The sequence below is a fragment of the Crassostrea angulata genome, chromosome 10 (assembly GCF_025612915.1).
Source record: "Crassostrea angulata isolate pt1a10 chromosome 10, ASM2561291v2, whole genome shotgun sequence".
Lineage (NCBI taxonomy): Eukaryota > Metazoa > Mollusca > Bivalvia > Ostreida > Ostreidae > Magallana > Magallana angulata.
In genome coordinates, this window is record NC_069120.1 from 33,764,919 (window position 1) to 33,781,285 (window position 16,367).

The 16,367-nt window shown below is 33.3% G+C and overlaps 2 protein-coding genes across 3 annotated transcripts in view; one reads left to right on the plus strand and one right to left on the minus strand.

Annotated features, from left to right (window-relative positions):
* LOC128167101 (probable proline--tRNA ligase, mitochondrial) overlaps positions 1-16,367 on the plus strand; it is a 117,495-nt gene that overhangs the window by 83,545 nt on the left and 17,583 nt on the right. The window contains exon 1 of one of the 2 annotated variants that reach the window (XM_052832632.1): positions 13,804-13,937. The exons of the other annotated variant lie outside the window; for it this stretch is intronic. Coding sequence (XP_052688592.1) covers positions 13,806-13,937 — 132 coding nt within the window. The 5' untranslated portion in view covers positions 13,804-13,805. Of the gene's footprint in view, positions 1-13,803; positions 13,938-16,367 lie in introns of those variants that run through there. 2 annotated transcript variants of the gene reach the window in all.
* LOC128167105 (uncharacterized) overlaps positions 1-16,367 on the minus strand; it is a 39,431-nt gene that overhangs the window by 15,424 nt on the left and 7,640 nt on the right. Inside the window, 14 exon segments of the mRNA XM_052832640.1 lie at positions 1,804-2,088; positions 2,229-2,289; positions 2,409-2,481; positions 2,627-2,831; positions 4,208-4,350; positions 5,676-5,895; positions 6,673-6,746; positions 7,470-7,635; positions 8,012-8,160; positions 9,301-9,485; positions 10,179-10,352; positions 14,566-14,705; positions 15,486-15,689; positions 15,952-16,056. Of these exon segments, the coding sequence (XP_052688600.1) occupies positions 1,804-2,088; positions 2,229-2,289; positions 2,409-2,481; positions 2,627-2,831; positions 4,208-4,350; positions 5,676-5,895; positions 6,673-6,746; positions 7,470-7,635; positions 8,012-8,160; positions 9,301-9,485; positions 10,179-10,352; positions 14,566-14,705; positions 15,486-15,689; positions 15,952-16,056 (2,184 nt within the window).

The window sequence follows — 16,367 nt, forward strand, 5'->3', positions numbered from 1 at the left end:
AATAAACTAAAACAAAGCATTCTTAAAAAATTACGCTTTCTTTAAGGACTGATGTTAATTTCCCAAAAAATGTTAATGAAATATCACATAAACTTCACTTGTCTTCCCGGCTTTGTGAATCATTTTTGATCCTTGGAATACACTAAAAGCAAAGATTGCATCAATAATTCATCAATAACAAGTAAAGTCAACTTATGTCATGGTTTCTCATTAAACGGTACATAAATCTCTGCACACATTATTCTATTACTTCTACATTGACATAATCTGACATTTTGTTGCTAATATCTAATTCAACAATAAAACCCAACGTTTTAATTCATTGATGCACTATTAAAGGTGGTGGAAAAAATTCGCTCGTTAATGCATTCTATTCAAGGTGGAACTGTACTGTGCATATATTTAAGGAATAAGGAATCATTCGTTGAATATTATGAGGTGATAATTTCGGTCGGGGCGTGGTCAAATCCAATAAAGCCCGAAGGGCTTTATGATAGATTTGTCCACGCTCCGACCGAAATTACCACCTCACAATATTCAAAGAATGATTCCTTATTACTTATATTTATATTATTTTAAATTTGTACACTTTACAACAACATTATTTTAAAACCACTATTTTTTTTATGTAGCACATGCTAAATATAAATATGTATTACTACGCAGCGCAGCTAATACCGTTTTTCGGTTCCGCCATAAGACACACCCATCACTCATGTTTTATGAAGTTATTTAAGGTTTAAGGGTTCAAAATTGATTCGTAATTTTATCACAGACAAAGACAGTTGAAAATGTAAATGTAATTGTATAACATTGGCATCGTAAGGTTATCTCCCTTGATGTATTTATAATTAATACAAATTAAATATAATATAATATGTATATAATATATAAGTAATATAATTGATATACTATATAATATTAATCCGTTTCAGAATGAGTGCTTCATACTAAATGCTCGCAGAAAGACAAAAAGATACATTTTCTGTGTTTATTTTAATGCCTTAATTTGAAGAAAAAAAATAATATCAAAATACATGTATATATATTTAAAAAAATCTTCAAAGCTTTAAAATGCACAGAGCTGTATAATGTATTAGTTTATATCAATGTGTAGAAAATTGATTTTTAAAAAAATAAATTTTATCCTTCGTTTGCTTTTCTGTTTTCACTATGTAAGTTAAAAAGTTAATTTCAGTGTACATAATCTGGATGCATTGTGACTGTTTCTTTGAATTCTACAGAGGAACGGATTAGAAACGGCACATGTTCTGGATTTATAAAACTGTCTGAAAATGACTTCGTTTTAAAATTTAACGTCGAGTTCTTTAAGCCTCCGTTATTAATTTTGTTACTACTACACAAACGACTTTCTTCTGCAAAAGAAATGCTTTCCTCAGATTGGGTACGGTATATAAAGAGATCATCGGAAACAACACATCTTGCATATTCTGAAGGCAACGCATCCAAAGAATGTCTTGCGTCTTCTTTTGAATCTTGTTTGTTTTGTATGAGATCTTCGTTGGTTACATAATTTTCATTTAAAGAAACAACTTCATCAGATTGTGTATAATATCCAGGTAAGTCATCGGATACAACACATCTTGCATATTCTGAAGGTAACGCATCCAAAAAATACTGTTCCTTTTCTTTTAAGTCTTGTTTGTTTTCCATGCAGTCTTCGTTGGTTACATAATTTTCATTAAAGCTAATGAGACTTGCCTCATATGACACGCTACAATTTCTATCAAAAACATCGTCATTGTTTTTGTCAAATTCCTTCGAATTTGCCTTGCTAGATACCGAAGAAGAAGTAGACGTTTCGCCATCCAAGAAGTATTGTTTTTCTTCATCGAGTCCATGGTTTTGAACTGTATCGTACCGAAAACTACCAAAGCTGCTATCAACAACACCGGTGTCACAAAAAGTTGATTCGCTAGAACCCTTTACAGAGATTTTACATTTATCCCCGTTGTTAACGGTTTTGGTTTCCGTGGCTTCTTGGTGTTCAATATTTGTTGTTGGTAAGCTGTTGCATAGTTCGTCAAAATTTTGGGATTCATAAATCATATCTCTTTGACTGTTTTTCTGGAAAGAAAAAATTTTTTGCCATATGTATAAATATATAATATCCCTAATCCTAAGATATTTATATACTTAGAATACAACTATCTAAATTCACGCAAAAAACCCCAACGCATTTAGATGACTAATTGGACTTGTTTTACCATCTGAAAAAGCACTGGTAGTTCAATCTTAATTTCTTCACAATAACGTTGTTTCAAATATCTGAAAGAGATTAAATTCGGCATTTATATGTATTAATTTTATTATATACACACGTATTTTGCCTTATAAAAGAAATAAAATATCCAAAATTGTCGAAAAATAAAAGAATTGTGACTTGCCTAAGGACTAAAAACGCTATCAAGATTAAAATGACAGAAGGGAGCACGACAAGAATGGTGGTCAAAATCTTGTCTGAAATAAAGAGCAGAAACAAACCAAAACATCAAGATTAATTCAGCAAATACAATGTAAGGTACACATATCTAAAAGGAGACGACAAAAAAAAATTTTATTTTTAAAAATCTCTTGTAACAAATGACCCCGAAATTTCAATCACCTGAGGCATGTTCTTCTTTCAATATGTTGCCATATTTACAACTGTTATTTGAAGAAGAATAGCAATCTGCAAACAAAATGCCACCGGAAGTGTTGTCATTAGCAACTATGGAGACTCCAAACATCCAAGCTCCATATTTGTCGTCTGGTACTTTTATTGTCAAATTGGATTCAGCGCCAGTTTTTGTCATCCAATTAAAGTTACTCTGAAAAGAACCCATGTTTATTTCTTTATATTTCTTCAATGACGTTTTATTTCAAATCAATCTATTAATTAGAAAATGGTCGAGTCATTCGTGTCACGAATATTTGAATCTATTAGACAAAATTATATAAAAGCGTGTCTTGCAAGTTCATTTGTATGGGTTTTTTTTTTATAGATACTAGTGCCCTTTACCAATTTTTAATCTAAAGATTTAAAAAATGATATGAAATGATGTTTAACTTTACATCAAAATTTAGTAAACTTAAGGACCCTATCGATGTTAAACGGCTAATGATGTTTAAATTTACAATTCCGGACTGTGCACTTCCCCTCATTTGTGATTGGTTAAAAATGCGTGATGCAAAAATTTTCACTTTTTTCATTGGTTGAAATGTCGGTAAATGTAAGGTAATGATTAATTGATGATCTTATTAACGTACAGTTAAACAGTCTTTTTTACGATTTTCATTAATGGAAAAGAGAAATATAACAATACCAATGATACTTGTAAATTTTCTTAAAAACTATAAAAATGCTTCTTAATATTTTAATTAAAACATTGACATTCGACTTTTGAAGCATTGCATTTCTATGGTAAGGTTATCGTTAATGGAAAAAGCTGCCCCACAACTGCAATGAACTATTAAATTTTCAGAATTATCACTCAAATAAGTTACAACCAAGTTTAAAATTTCAGACCTGAAGAATGACGTTTGATAATGATCTAAATTTTTTTTCTTATCAAAAAATCAAGTATGAGTTATGACAAAATCAAAGAACTGCTGCACATCTAAAAGTTGCATATCACATGTTTAAAGTTGGTACTAGGCTTTTTTTTTGGAATTTAACTTGACCTCTTTAAAGGGGCATGGTCACGATATTAGTCAAATTCAATTTTACTAATTTATTATTTACAATACAATAGGAATGTATCTCTAATGATCAAGTATAATGTGAGTGTCAATCGTAGAGTTATAAGCAAGATACAGGATGACAATTCTTTGTCATGTAAACAAGGCTCATGCCATATTTTGTTTGCTTAGGTTCAATATACAGGAAAAAAATCTTTTTCAAGCTGATTTGTCCATCCTCTTATTCATTTTAAGCATAAAAAAGAGTTCCTAACGTTAAACACATTCATTTTAGGTCTAAAATTGGAATTTTAACTTCAACCTTCAAAATGAAAACAAAAGCTTTGTTTACTAAGAAATGTATTGTAAGCTATTGTAACTCGCTTTAATAACTCAACAAATGATTTTTAAACTTTGGTAGCCTATCAAAAATACCTTACTGGAGCATTGTTAACATTTAATCGGAAAAATAATTTTTGAACAAAATCGTGACCATGCCCCTTTAATGCAAACAAACCCAACACACCAGACAAATGTTATTTTCTCGGTGTCCCCGGCAATAGTAGAATTTGGTTAGCTGGATTTCCTTCCGGAACCTCTCGGGAATGTCACATGACACCGTGTAGCTGTCGGTCTTCTTCGTTACGATTACACCTCGAGGTCGAAATTCTGAAACAATTGTACATATTGTATAATGCAATTTTTAACTAATAGAATCCGGGTTTGTTTTTTAAGGTTTTTTTATGTTTTGTTTTGTGGGGTTTTTTTTGGGGGGGGGGGGGGGGGGGGAGGGGGTGGTGGTCATAAATCAGAAATGTTTTACAAGTTTCATACACCACTTACTTATTTACATAAACTGTTTTAAATGAAACATGTATCCAAACTACATCTTGGTAACCTAATTTGCTTCATAAGCGTAACGTGAAAATTTAAGGGTATAGTTACGCAAAAACAATTTGTAAATTGATAATTCATCAATTGTCATAAATAGACCTGTAAAATAATATCTCAATCTCTGATGATGACAATTCTATCGTTCCAAAGTGCATACTTTATGTGCATCGCACGTTTCCGTACTTTGTATTTTGGATACTAAATTTACTTCTCGGATAATCAAATTTATTTTCAAAGTTTATTCTTGAATTAAATCCTAAAATATATATGCACAGCTAAATGAAAAAGCAAAGCACTCGTTCAAAAATTTATCAAAATTATTCTAAGTATATATACATTTTTTAAAATTCTTTCTCTTTCAAAATGCCATCGTTATTTCTGAAACTTGACATAGCATTTAAACTAGAGAAAATTTTGTGATTATCTATCTCTTTCATTCATGACTGATTTCAAGACCTGCTTTCGCAATGAAATTGTGACCACCTTTCATAGATGATTTACTGGGTTGATAGGGCAAAAATGTTTATACCTATTAATAAAACAAAGAAACTTTGTTATGACACCAAAAGTACAAATGAATTATATATGATCCATATAATTAATCAAGGTCTATTTCATACCACGCGGTGACAGCGTCTTATTGCACCAAGTGCTGTTGGTTAGACACGAGTACTAAAGCAATCAAGTTTTTATTTTTTAGAAAAAAATCTTTTTATAGACAAGCCTGAATATGGGCATAATTTTTTTTTTTTTAAATGGTACGCGGCTGTGAAATTAAAACTGAATGTCAAAGTCACATATGGTTCAATTATGAAATGAATACCTGCAGACTTATGGCTTGATTTTTTATAGATTCAGTCTCCAATAGCATCATAACTATAGAACTTGTTCAAAATTTCTTCCAACGCATCATTCTTAAATTTTCTTGTCATAAAGGGAACTTTTTGTTTTGTTATTTTCTTATTTTTTCTTTTCTGTATTGGCGTCATAGGTATCATGAAAGTTTTACGTAAAAGTGTATCCAGGTTGACAGATGACAATTAACTGCCACAGATTTCAAAAGTTACCTGGTGCATGCTATGTGTTACCGTGTGTTATACCTGTTCTTATTTTGTCCGTGTTTACTGGAGTAGAAGCGCTGCTGCAGCCCATGTCATTACAAGACCTGATTAATAACGGCCCCTGCTCGCTGATCCGTGACGCGGGGATGGTGATCGTCGTATTACCTGGGGTCACCGCTGAGGTTGTAATATTACCTCCCTCAAGACCTTGAATGCTGTATCTGTATTCTTTAGAGGTGCGGAGATGGAGAGGGACTTCCTACAAAAATTCAACCGAATTTATTGGATGCAAACTACGACTTTTTGTTGAGAGAATCTCTCTCTCTCCCCCTCTCTCTCTCCCTCTCTCTCTCTCTCTCTCTCTCTCTCTCTCTCTCTCTCTCTCTCTCTCTCTCAGCTCTTGGAATCATAATGAGATGTTCCTCTTGATGAATATAAGCATTTCAAATAGCACCAATCTTTTATAGATTTTGTCTTTAGTCTGTAATGCAAATATAAAGTTTATGAGCAATGGTGTGTTTCGTTGTCTGATTTTGAATGTTATTTTGTTTTATTTTTTAACTTTTTGTGGTTATTGTGGCTTTTGTTGAGGTTTGTTTTGTTGTATTTGTTTTGGTTATTTTTTTCCAGAAAAACAATCAAACGTCACGAAATAAAAGGTCACGAAACAATGCCGGTTTTTAACAAAACCACACCGGCCAACCTGCCGATGTCATAAATTATCAATAGCAAAACTTATGTAACACACCATCTTATCAATAATGTTACATGATCAGTGCGTCCAACTACGCTTATCAATGTATGCCTGATAAATTGTGGGCATGGATTACAATAAAGCTATCTGTCACCGTGTCATCCTTAGAACTACAAGGTAATATGATAAGTTACCGCTCACAAGTGCAAAATCTGAGCACTGTTTCTAGATTAAACTTGCATACCTTTTTTTGATTCTTTGTCATATTTTAGAAACATCAACACACATAAATATTTAAATCACTGTCATCGTTTAAAGTGCTAAATAAGCGTGATGGTAAACCTTCATGTAGAGTTGAATTTGGTCGCCGTCTACGTAAAATGCCCATCTGTCGGTTTCCGGCGCATGTATAGGAGCTGAAATATAGCGTCAAATGCTACAATCAATAGTTTATTTTAATTTCTGAGGAGGGTGAATGGTCAGCCCATCAGATCAGTCTTGATTTTTTAATAGTTAAGGAAAAATACCAAATATTTTTGATCTAAGATTTTGAATATTTTTCCGATATCTTTACACAAAGCACTATAAGATGAGATTAATGGGGTCTAAAAGACTGTGCGATCATCTAACCCTCTTGAATTAGTGTTTTACACTCTTTAAATCATTGATATATCCTCTATAATTTACTGGGAGAGGTTTCAGAGGTTTCCATAGAGAAATGATATGTATAATCGATTATCTAATTAATCTATCGTTCACTGGAAAAATTGTGACAGAAGGGCGCATCCATGATCTTGTAGCATTGAATTTAGAATGCTCCCAATTATAAAAAGATAAATTAAAACAAAGGCAGTAAAATTGCATATACAGTGGGGAAACGTTCAAGTTAGCAAAGAATCTGGATTGATCTATATAGCTCAGTCAAAAGAGAACGTAAATTCAGACTCTAAGATACAGCTTACAATATTTTAAGATATCAGAGTTCAATAGATAATGATTTGTTGTCAAACTGGATCTCTTTCACGGTAATAATTACAAACATAATATACAGCACTTGATTTAGCAAGCAATTAATAATGATGGAAATAATAAGTGTTATCATTATTATTACAATTATAATAAACAAATGCTCAATAAACCTGTTTCCTTGGTGGTCGCATTGTCACAAACGGGCTCACTCCAAAAACCCCTGTTACCCGACAGCTTTGCTTTGACGCAGAATGTATATCGTGTGAATGGGTATAGGCCTGGAATTTCTTTTGTAAACTCAGTCTCTTCTTTTGAGTTTATGGTCCATTTTGAAACCTGTTTGCCAATTGTCAGTAGTAAGCTAATAAAAAGTTGCCAAACAAAACCACAGCGTTACTTTGATGTTTATTGGTTTCAAAAAAGCATTTTCATCTCATTTCAAATTATATACAATTAAAGAGACTGGATGATCATCAAATTACACATCAGATATATACTCTAAACTTTTTAAATATGACATATTTTGCCATGAACAATTAGTAAAAAATCAAATACTAGTACAATACAGGTAATATAATGTATTGTAGCTGTAAAAGAGTGTTTTCCTTCATCTGTACACAGATCTAGCGCTCTTCTTCTTCTTTTATAAAGAAGATTAGTTTAGTCGCATAACCATCCAGGCCCCTTAAAATTGAATAAGGTTGTACATTACCTTAGGATCTGTTGTTGGATTGTCCAGTGAGGTTTCAAAATCAAGAGTAGAATTAAAAATTGAAAGGAATATATCTTCGTCAAGAGTCCACTTTACGACCAAAGAAGTGGCAGTTGTTCTTAATTGTAATTTTTCAACAGTAAGTTTAACTGGAAAACAAAACACACATTGCACAATATTTTAATATTTTAATGATTTATATAATACCGGTATTAAAACTTAATGAAAGAAAGAAGGTGGGGGGGGGGATAAGATACAGGTAGCGCAAATGTCCATTTTGCTTAGTCGTAAAATACAATTTCACATTCATAATTTGTTTCAATGAAACCTATTTGATAATGTTATAATACAAGTTTACAAAAACACAATTTCCAACTAGTATATTAAGTTTTAAATTACCTTCAGTTCTAGTGGTATTGAACCCACAACCTACTTCTAAAAAAGCCTAGTTCTTGTTTTGTGCTCCAACCACTGAGCCATTCAAGTCGCAACGAAGCGCGTTGTTTTCATGCTGTACTAGTATGCGACTTTGGCCACGAATATACGGACTAGTTTTATTTTTCTAAAACATTTGATTGTTGGGATACAAAATAATGTTTTTAATTTTAGAGGGCCATCTCTCCACGTTTTTGTTGGTTAATCGGTTTGTTTTCTATTAGACCTTCTTTAGACTATGACAAAAATATGGAACCTCTCCATAAAAGAAAATGCATTGAAGTTCTAAAAAAATAAAACAATTGGGAGGTTTTGTCACGCATGCGCCACTTTAAATCTACATATTCCAAGGATGGAGCATATTTAAGGGTTAAAAGTCGATGTTATCTTAAATAAGTGTACATTGTTTTGAATGATTTTAAACATACAAGATGTGTTTATATTTTCATTTTACAGTATCTTATCGATCCTTATATTGGCATTAAACAAGCATTATCCATCCACCCATCCTCTTCATCAAAAACCTCAGGTAGAAATAATTGGAATCGGAAAAGTATAATAGTTAATTCAATAAAAAGATTACAAAGTGTGAATGAATCTTTGTAAAGAACTACATAATGGATTTAAAATAAAATGCAAGCGTGCGGCGACCATCCTTAAATGTTTTGCACGCTCTATTTAATGTGCCATCTTCTGCAATATATTGTTTTGCATTGAAATTTTCAGATCTTAATCAAAATATAAAGATACAATGTATATCAATTTGCGAAACTGTGTCGCTTTACGCATCTGTGACATTACTTTTGGATCAAATTTCTATTCTAAACTTGCATTGGAAAGTCAATTGTTCATACCATGGTGTTCCGGTGTGATGTCGAATGTCTTAGTTACGTTTCCAAGTTGACTGAATCCGGCTACGTAAACTCTGTACTCTCGCATTGGGGCAAAGCCCTCTTTGCACAAAGGGTCTCTACAAGAAGCCCAGCGGCAGGTCATGGAGAAAGTCGTTGGAATCTCGGCTGGACAACGTACTTGTTTACTGGAATGGGGAAAAGAAAACGAGAAATGTTACTGAGTAAAAATCAAAGCCTCTGATTCATAAAATATGAAGTATATAGCTTTGTCCAAGGTTTGTATATGACAGTTCACGGATGATTAGTTACGAAAACCAAACACAAAAATTCGCAGTCGAGATTAAATAAATAGACACTATAAGTGGCTGTGTTATGACCTCCAAGATTTAATGCTTTGAAATCGAGACCTCAAGGTCGCAGTTGACGCTAGGCATGATGAGGACATCCACCCCTTAATACAGTGACCCAGAGCGTCTAACAAAGACACTCAGCTAAAAGACTCTCAACCGACAACTGTGAAGTGCCCATCAGTCAAGTGTTCTCAAATTGAACGCAACATAATAAAATATGAATTGCCTTGTTTTATCCAAAACGCGAGTTCGTTGGAACTTGATGTTATATTTAATATAATATATGATGTATCAATATTTAACTTTAATGACCAAACATATTTTATTGTCGAATTTCAGATGTAGGTTTCATTGCTTAAAACAGTCGTTGAACTTATGCCTTATAGTAGAGATATACAAAAAATTTGGATTGTTTGACAACTTTTCTCTTCAAATTAGGAATATTTTGTCCTTTTACCTCAGTTCATTAAATAAAGCATCAGCAGTGTTTTAGACCACTAGTCTTTTGGTGTTGATGTTTGATGTTACCTGTACTTTAACCCGTTTACTGGTCTCCAACTGTACCACATCTCCCATTTAGTCGGGGCAGAGTGTGGATTCGATTTGTTCCAGGTACAAATCAGTTCCTTGAAATCAGGAGAAACGCAGTCTATAGTTTCAGGTGGTTCGGGTTTGACTGTAAAACGATATTTGACATTGCTTCTATAATCATAAAATAATGACATCAAGAGCGAAAAAAAACATCCTAGAATTTGCAATGCTTTTGATTTTAAACAGTGCTTTTTTTCGATCAAAATTTTGTGTTGACGAATGTACCTCCAACTGTAAGACTGATATATTCCGAAGAATTACTCGTTTGGTCTTGGCAAGTGTAAGATCCGGAATCAGAGAATTTCAAAGACGGAAATCTGACCACGACTTTTGAGTCTGGTCCTGTTTCTGCTGTCAAATTCTTGCAGGATGATTCGACTGAGGACTTGCAGTGTGTAATCAACAACTTAGTGGACGCATTGCTGGTTGAACGACAGTACAGATCAAGTGTGGAATTGACCGATCTTATCAACTTGTAGGTGTTGAATTTAGAAAGAGGGCCCATCTCTATTACAAACAAGGGGGAAAAAATGATTTAGAGTACAAAGGACTTAGTTTTTGTATTCATAAAAATACTTTTTTATTGAGTTTCTTCGATTTGAAATAAACGAAACTTCTTCATTTTTTATTATAGCGGAAGAGGGTTAGAAACGTGTGTGGGGCCGGGTGCTGTGTGTTGTGTTCACTTCATGTGAACGCCAAGTGGACAACAATACTTAAACCCAGGTTTATATTAAGTTAAGGCATTGTTCAACCCCCCCCCCCCAAAAAAAAAAAATTAAACCTGTACATGTACATAAATGTACTGTCGTTTTGGAAATTTTCTCATAAACTGGTTTGCATGTCATGATACTTGGTACGTATCGCATAAAAAAATTAAAAAGAACACTGTATTATTTGTCAAGATTTTAGGTAAACGTGCTATTTTGCAAATGTTGGGTTTTTTATTTTATTCAAATATGCTTCTTTTGTCCAGGTTGGTAATTTTAGTCTGTATTGTGTGGGTTTTTTTTAGAAACGGCAAGTAAATGCTGTAAATTTTAAGATCATTGCACGTTCCGGCTAGCAAAAGAAAAATTATCAATACAAACATGCAGTAACATTCTCCCCTCCCCCCCCCCCAAAAGTGGGGGATGTGAACGTAATGTACATTGAAATTAACACATACGAAATAAAATACATGTAACGGAAATATTTCCCTTTTCGGAAGAAATTTACAATGAAATATTGCATACCAGGGCCGGAATATCATAGACCATGTGGATTTTAAAGCACAAATTAATAGCAAGTTTTACCCGAAGAAACGTAAAGTACAAAGTAACTGTAGACAGAATATCTAGCCGATATTGTGTGAAATCTCAGAAATCGTTTGTTGCATGCATTGTATCTGGGTGTTTTTATTTATATATTTATTTATTTTTTTGGAGGGGGGGGGGGGGACTAACATTAACAACAATTTATGTGTACATTTTACAGAATCTCTTATATCTGTCTTATGCATCTACCAATGAATGCGAACAGATTTTCGTCTTCCTGAATTAAAATTCAGTCAAATTGAGAAATCGGAGCAGGGTGCTCAGGTTATATAATTGTTTGCAAAGCAGCGGTATAGAAGGTAAATTCCAACTGTTTTCTTGTTTTATTTTTAAATTGGCGATCCCTTGCCAGGGTAAAATACACTGATCATCATCTGGTAACCCTTCATAATATAAAAGAAAACAATAAAGTCCCGTGGGAAATTAAAATAATGTTCCTAGATACCCTTGAATTTTCTACAGACACGAGACAATCCTTCCACAACGCCGCTAAAAGTCAAGTTTCATTTCTTTGCTTACAGCTGTAAAACCTTTCTCCTTGGGTTTTTGTAATAGCGACAAGGTATTTTTAAATATGAAATAAAATACTGATATTTTTTTACGAAAACGGGCCTTACATGGTGATTTCGGGCGATGTATTGCATGGTAAGACATAGTGCCACTTCTGAAAAGTGACTCCGCGAAACCACTTTTCAGAAGTGGCACTAGCGAATTCGCAATTTTTTTCTCCTTTCCTAATTGTAACAGTTGTTAATTGGGCATGAATGAAGGAACAGTTGACCCAATTGTCATCTGCACTTACCATTTACATTTCGTTTTAGATGTAATCAGACAAGGAAATTAATCTATTTTTAAGATAAAAGGAAAAAATAGATTAGTTCAAATCCGTTTGATAAAGACAACCTTCCGGTGAGAGTAAGTTATCTTTCCTGATGAAACATCCAATTTTAAAGTAATTGACCTTAATAATGGCATGACCCAAAACTAGCGAATGATGCGTACCAAGCACCGTTAAATTGTGGCTGTGGCTAAAGTATTAAAATGTTAAAGCATAAAAATCATTTCTGGACAAATCTGTGTTATTGTTAAGTATCTTTTAATTCTCTTTCGTTCACAACAAAAGGATACCGGAAAAAATCTAACTTTTTAGTTTCCGTAAATTAACAATTCTATAAGGATTCAGTGTTATTTTTTTAAAACGTAGAAGAAAACAACCTGAAGCGTCAAAATTTATTCAGAAAGATAATGTGTTTAACTGTAAGCTAAATAATAAATGTGTGGTTCTTATTACCTAGAGTATTTTGGTGAAAGGGTTGGGGAATATAGCTCAATCAACTGTAAATGTTAAAAATTGCTCTTCTCTTCCCAAACTAACTCGAATGTTATGATCCTTCAATTATATATAGCAATATATTTTGTTCAAGATATAGCACAGTACATGTCAGGTACGTGTAGCTGATACTCGAAGACAGTTGACGTATCGATATCATTTTGTAACGATAGAATCGAACGCGTCTCAACCCCCTCCCCCCCCCCAAAAAAAAAATAAAAAAATAAAATTAAGTTATAACTTCTATGAACATTTTAAGTATTTATGCATTGAGATAGTGTCTTTTTGAATTGGTTTAAATTAGGAAAAGGTGTAAAGGTGTGAGAAAAAGTTCAAATCGTAGGTTGCTGCACATATAACACCCCCCCCCCCCCCACGCAAGCCGTGAGGGGGAATATTGAAAGCGCTTAATTGCAAATAAACCTGGTATTAAAATTTGACCCAGGCCTACTGTGTCTAGAATTTGAAAACTTTCAACTTAATTAAAGTTTGTTCTTCTGTTTGTTGAAAAATGCTTTATTTCTGTCATTATAACAATTTCCCGCCGGTATACACGTGTACAGGAACTTGCAGATCACGTGTTCATCACAAACGCTTTCTATTGTTTTAAAATTAATTAAAGAAAATGAATTACAATGGCTTTGAGCACGCGTGCAGCAGGACGGACGATGCTTGCAATATAAGCCATCCGTACGTAGATGCAAAGTTTAAATACAACTTCCCTGAAATATCAGGAAAAATTTATATGCCGATGCTATGTATTCATTACAGTAAGGGAAGGTTTTTTTTTAATTTAGAAATGCATAAAGACAAAAATGCGTTCTGACCTGCATTTACACTTCTTAAATTTATCAGCATCAAGTAAAAATCATTTGCATTGAAAATAAATCTTTTTCTGCTTCATAGGTTGGTGAAAGTATGCAAGACACCTACCAATATTGGCCGAAATGCAGCATATACCAAACACTCCAATTGCTGCAAAAAACACGTGCATGCTCCCGGTCAGAGTACGTTGTGGAGACATTTATGACCGATCCACAAGTAACATTGGTATCAACACATTTTTTTTTTAAATCCTCGGTGGAAGTACTTAAATTTCACATTGCTGAACCATTGACCCATAAAATGCAACAATAAAACTGAACCCGTCCTTACTGAATATGACCTAAAAATCAATGCAAGCGACGTATACAATAACTTTATTGCATTCATTGTAATATTTGATACAAAAACCATATTTTATCTTGTTGCCTTTAGCTGTTTGTAGGTACCCCGTGGCTAGAGATGGCTACTTAAAAAGTATTCTCATAGGTCTTTTTTTCTTTTTCTTTTTTTTTAGGGAATTTTACTTTAATTCTTATGATATTAAGAGGTAAATTTTGGGCATCCCTCTTACAGGGGTTCATCTCTCTCTCTCTCTCTCTCTCTCTCTCTCTCTCTCTCTCTCTCTCTCTGAATGTACACACAGAATAATCATATAAAGAATAAATTATTGTTTAAAAAGTTTATCATCATCATTATCATCTTAATAAAAAAACAAACAGAATAAAGCAAAATTGTGATAATTCTTAAACAATCTTTTAAAAAACCCACTTTTTCTTATGATTAGAATCTGTGTATCTGAGTATCAGAAAACCCCAGATGTCTGCAATATGCAGTCATATCATTTTCAAAAGACTTTTTCCCGCACACCATCACAAAGGTTCCAGAATTGAAGTCCAAGGGTGACAGAGTTTTGGCAAGAAAATCTTGAACTATTCTACCTCTGACAACACAATCTCCGTATCTATAAGATAGACTGCTGTTTTCGTCAGGTTCCTACAAGAATAGAATTTCACTACTGAAGTGCACTGAAGCCAAGATAGTCCTTTTCAAAGCATCTCATATTTCAATTTAATGCACTTTGATAGAATACATGACGTGACAGTCTAAAGATGGAAAAAGAAACTTTAAACGGCAACAAACCATAGGTGTAGGTATAAAATCAAAATATGGTTTCAAATTTAACTGAAGTAACATATCTTGTCACATTTTCAAGCAAGTTGTATGCTTCTCAACTGCTCAAAGAACGCATATAACCCCCCCCCCCCTTTTTCTGGCAGGGACGTACTTCATATACATGTATCATTATATGTAAAAACTAAATTTCCGAATTAAAACTGATTACTAGAAAGTACCGTATAAAGAATTAAGATGTGATAATATGCAGAAACAATCCTTCATTCCCCTCTCTTAGATTTAGTAGTCAATATTTTTACCTGCTTTTTTATTGGTGGGGTGGGGGGGGGGGGGGGGTAAATGTGTCCTTCATCTTCAACCAACCCCCCAACCCCCCCCCCCCCCACACACACACACATTGAAAAATGTTTCTAATTTGCTAGCATAACAACAGCAAAAAATGATAAAAAATCATAGATAGGAAATATGACAAAATGATTACTTAAAGACTAAACCATAATTATTGTTACTATTTGCCAAACCATTAAAGCAGATACATGTAATATAACTCTTGTATGTTTACTGTTAGTAATTTAAAGAAAATTGAATAATCCAAAAGAGAGAAAAGGGATTAAGAACAGCAAAATCAATTTCATTTACCTGGCTCAAAACATACGTCACTGAAAAGTTCCAGAAAGAGGACCAATCATTTAACTCGGTCTTCATTAAAATCTGGTTATAAGATTTACATGCATAAAACATCTGTATCATTGTGTCATCCTCTTCATTTCCCAGAATACCCTGAATAATCTGACTCATGGGAGCAATTCCTGTCCCAGCAGCCAACAGTATCAGCTTCCTGTACTGCAAAATATTTACGATAGCATCACAGACTACAATTTCTTTAATTTTTTCTTTTATTATTATGGTATTGATTCTATTTTGGTTCTTTTTTTTTCATTATTATCATGCAATTTAAGCTGCGAAACCTTTACCAGTTAATTGCAAATACAATGTAGCAGATTAATCAAAACCCCATTGCAACAATAAAAGGTCAACATAGCCTGTGAATGAAGGTCCATGAAAGAATTCATATTAGTATAGCAAGCACTTTATATACCAATACCTTGTTTGCAGAATAATGAAGGCTTCCAAATGGGCCTCTGACCTCAATGTGTGTTCCAACTCTCCACTTTTTCATACATTGACTCATCTTTCCAAGATCATAAAGCTACGAAAGTAAAAAAAATATTAATTGTAAGTGCATGTATGTACTTTTTGATACCTTTAAAAGCAATCAACTTTGGATGAAGTTTTTATCTATTTTTTTGTGGGGGGGGGGTGGGGGGGGGCAAAATAATGTGCTTTACTGCTTATTTTTTAGAATTTAGACCTAGATGTAATATAAATTTTTGGTTTCCTCTTCCAACTTACATGTAATTAAGATAAAGGAGAAAAAGTATACTAGTACTGCATGTACATGTATTTTGTTTGAACATTTTGTTTGCTTGTGCAGACATGAAAGAACACAGATTGATTATT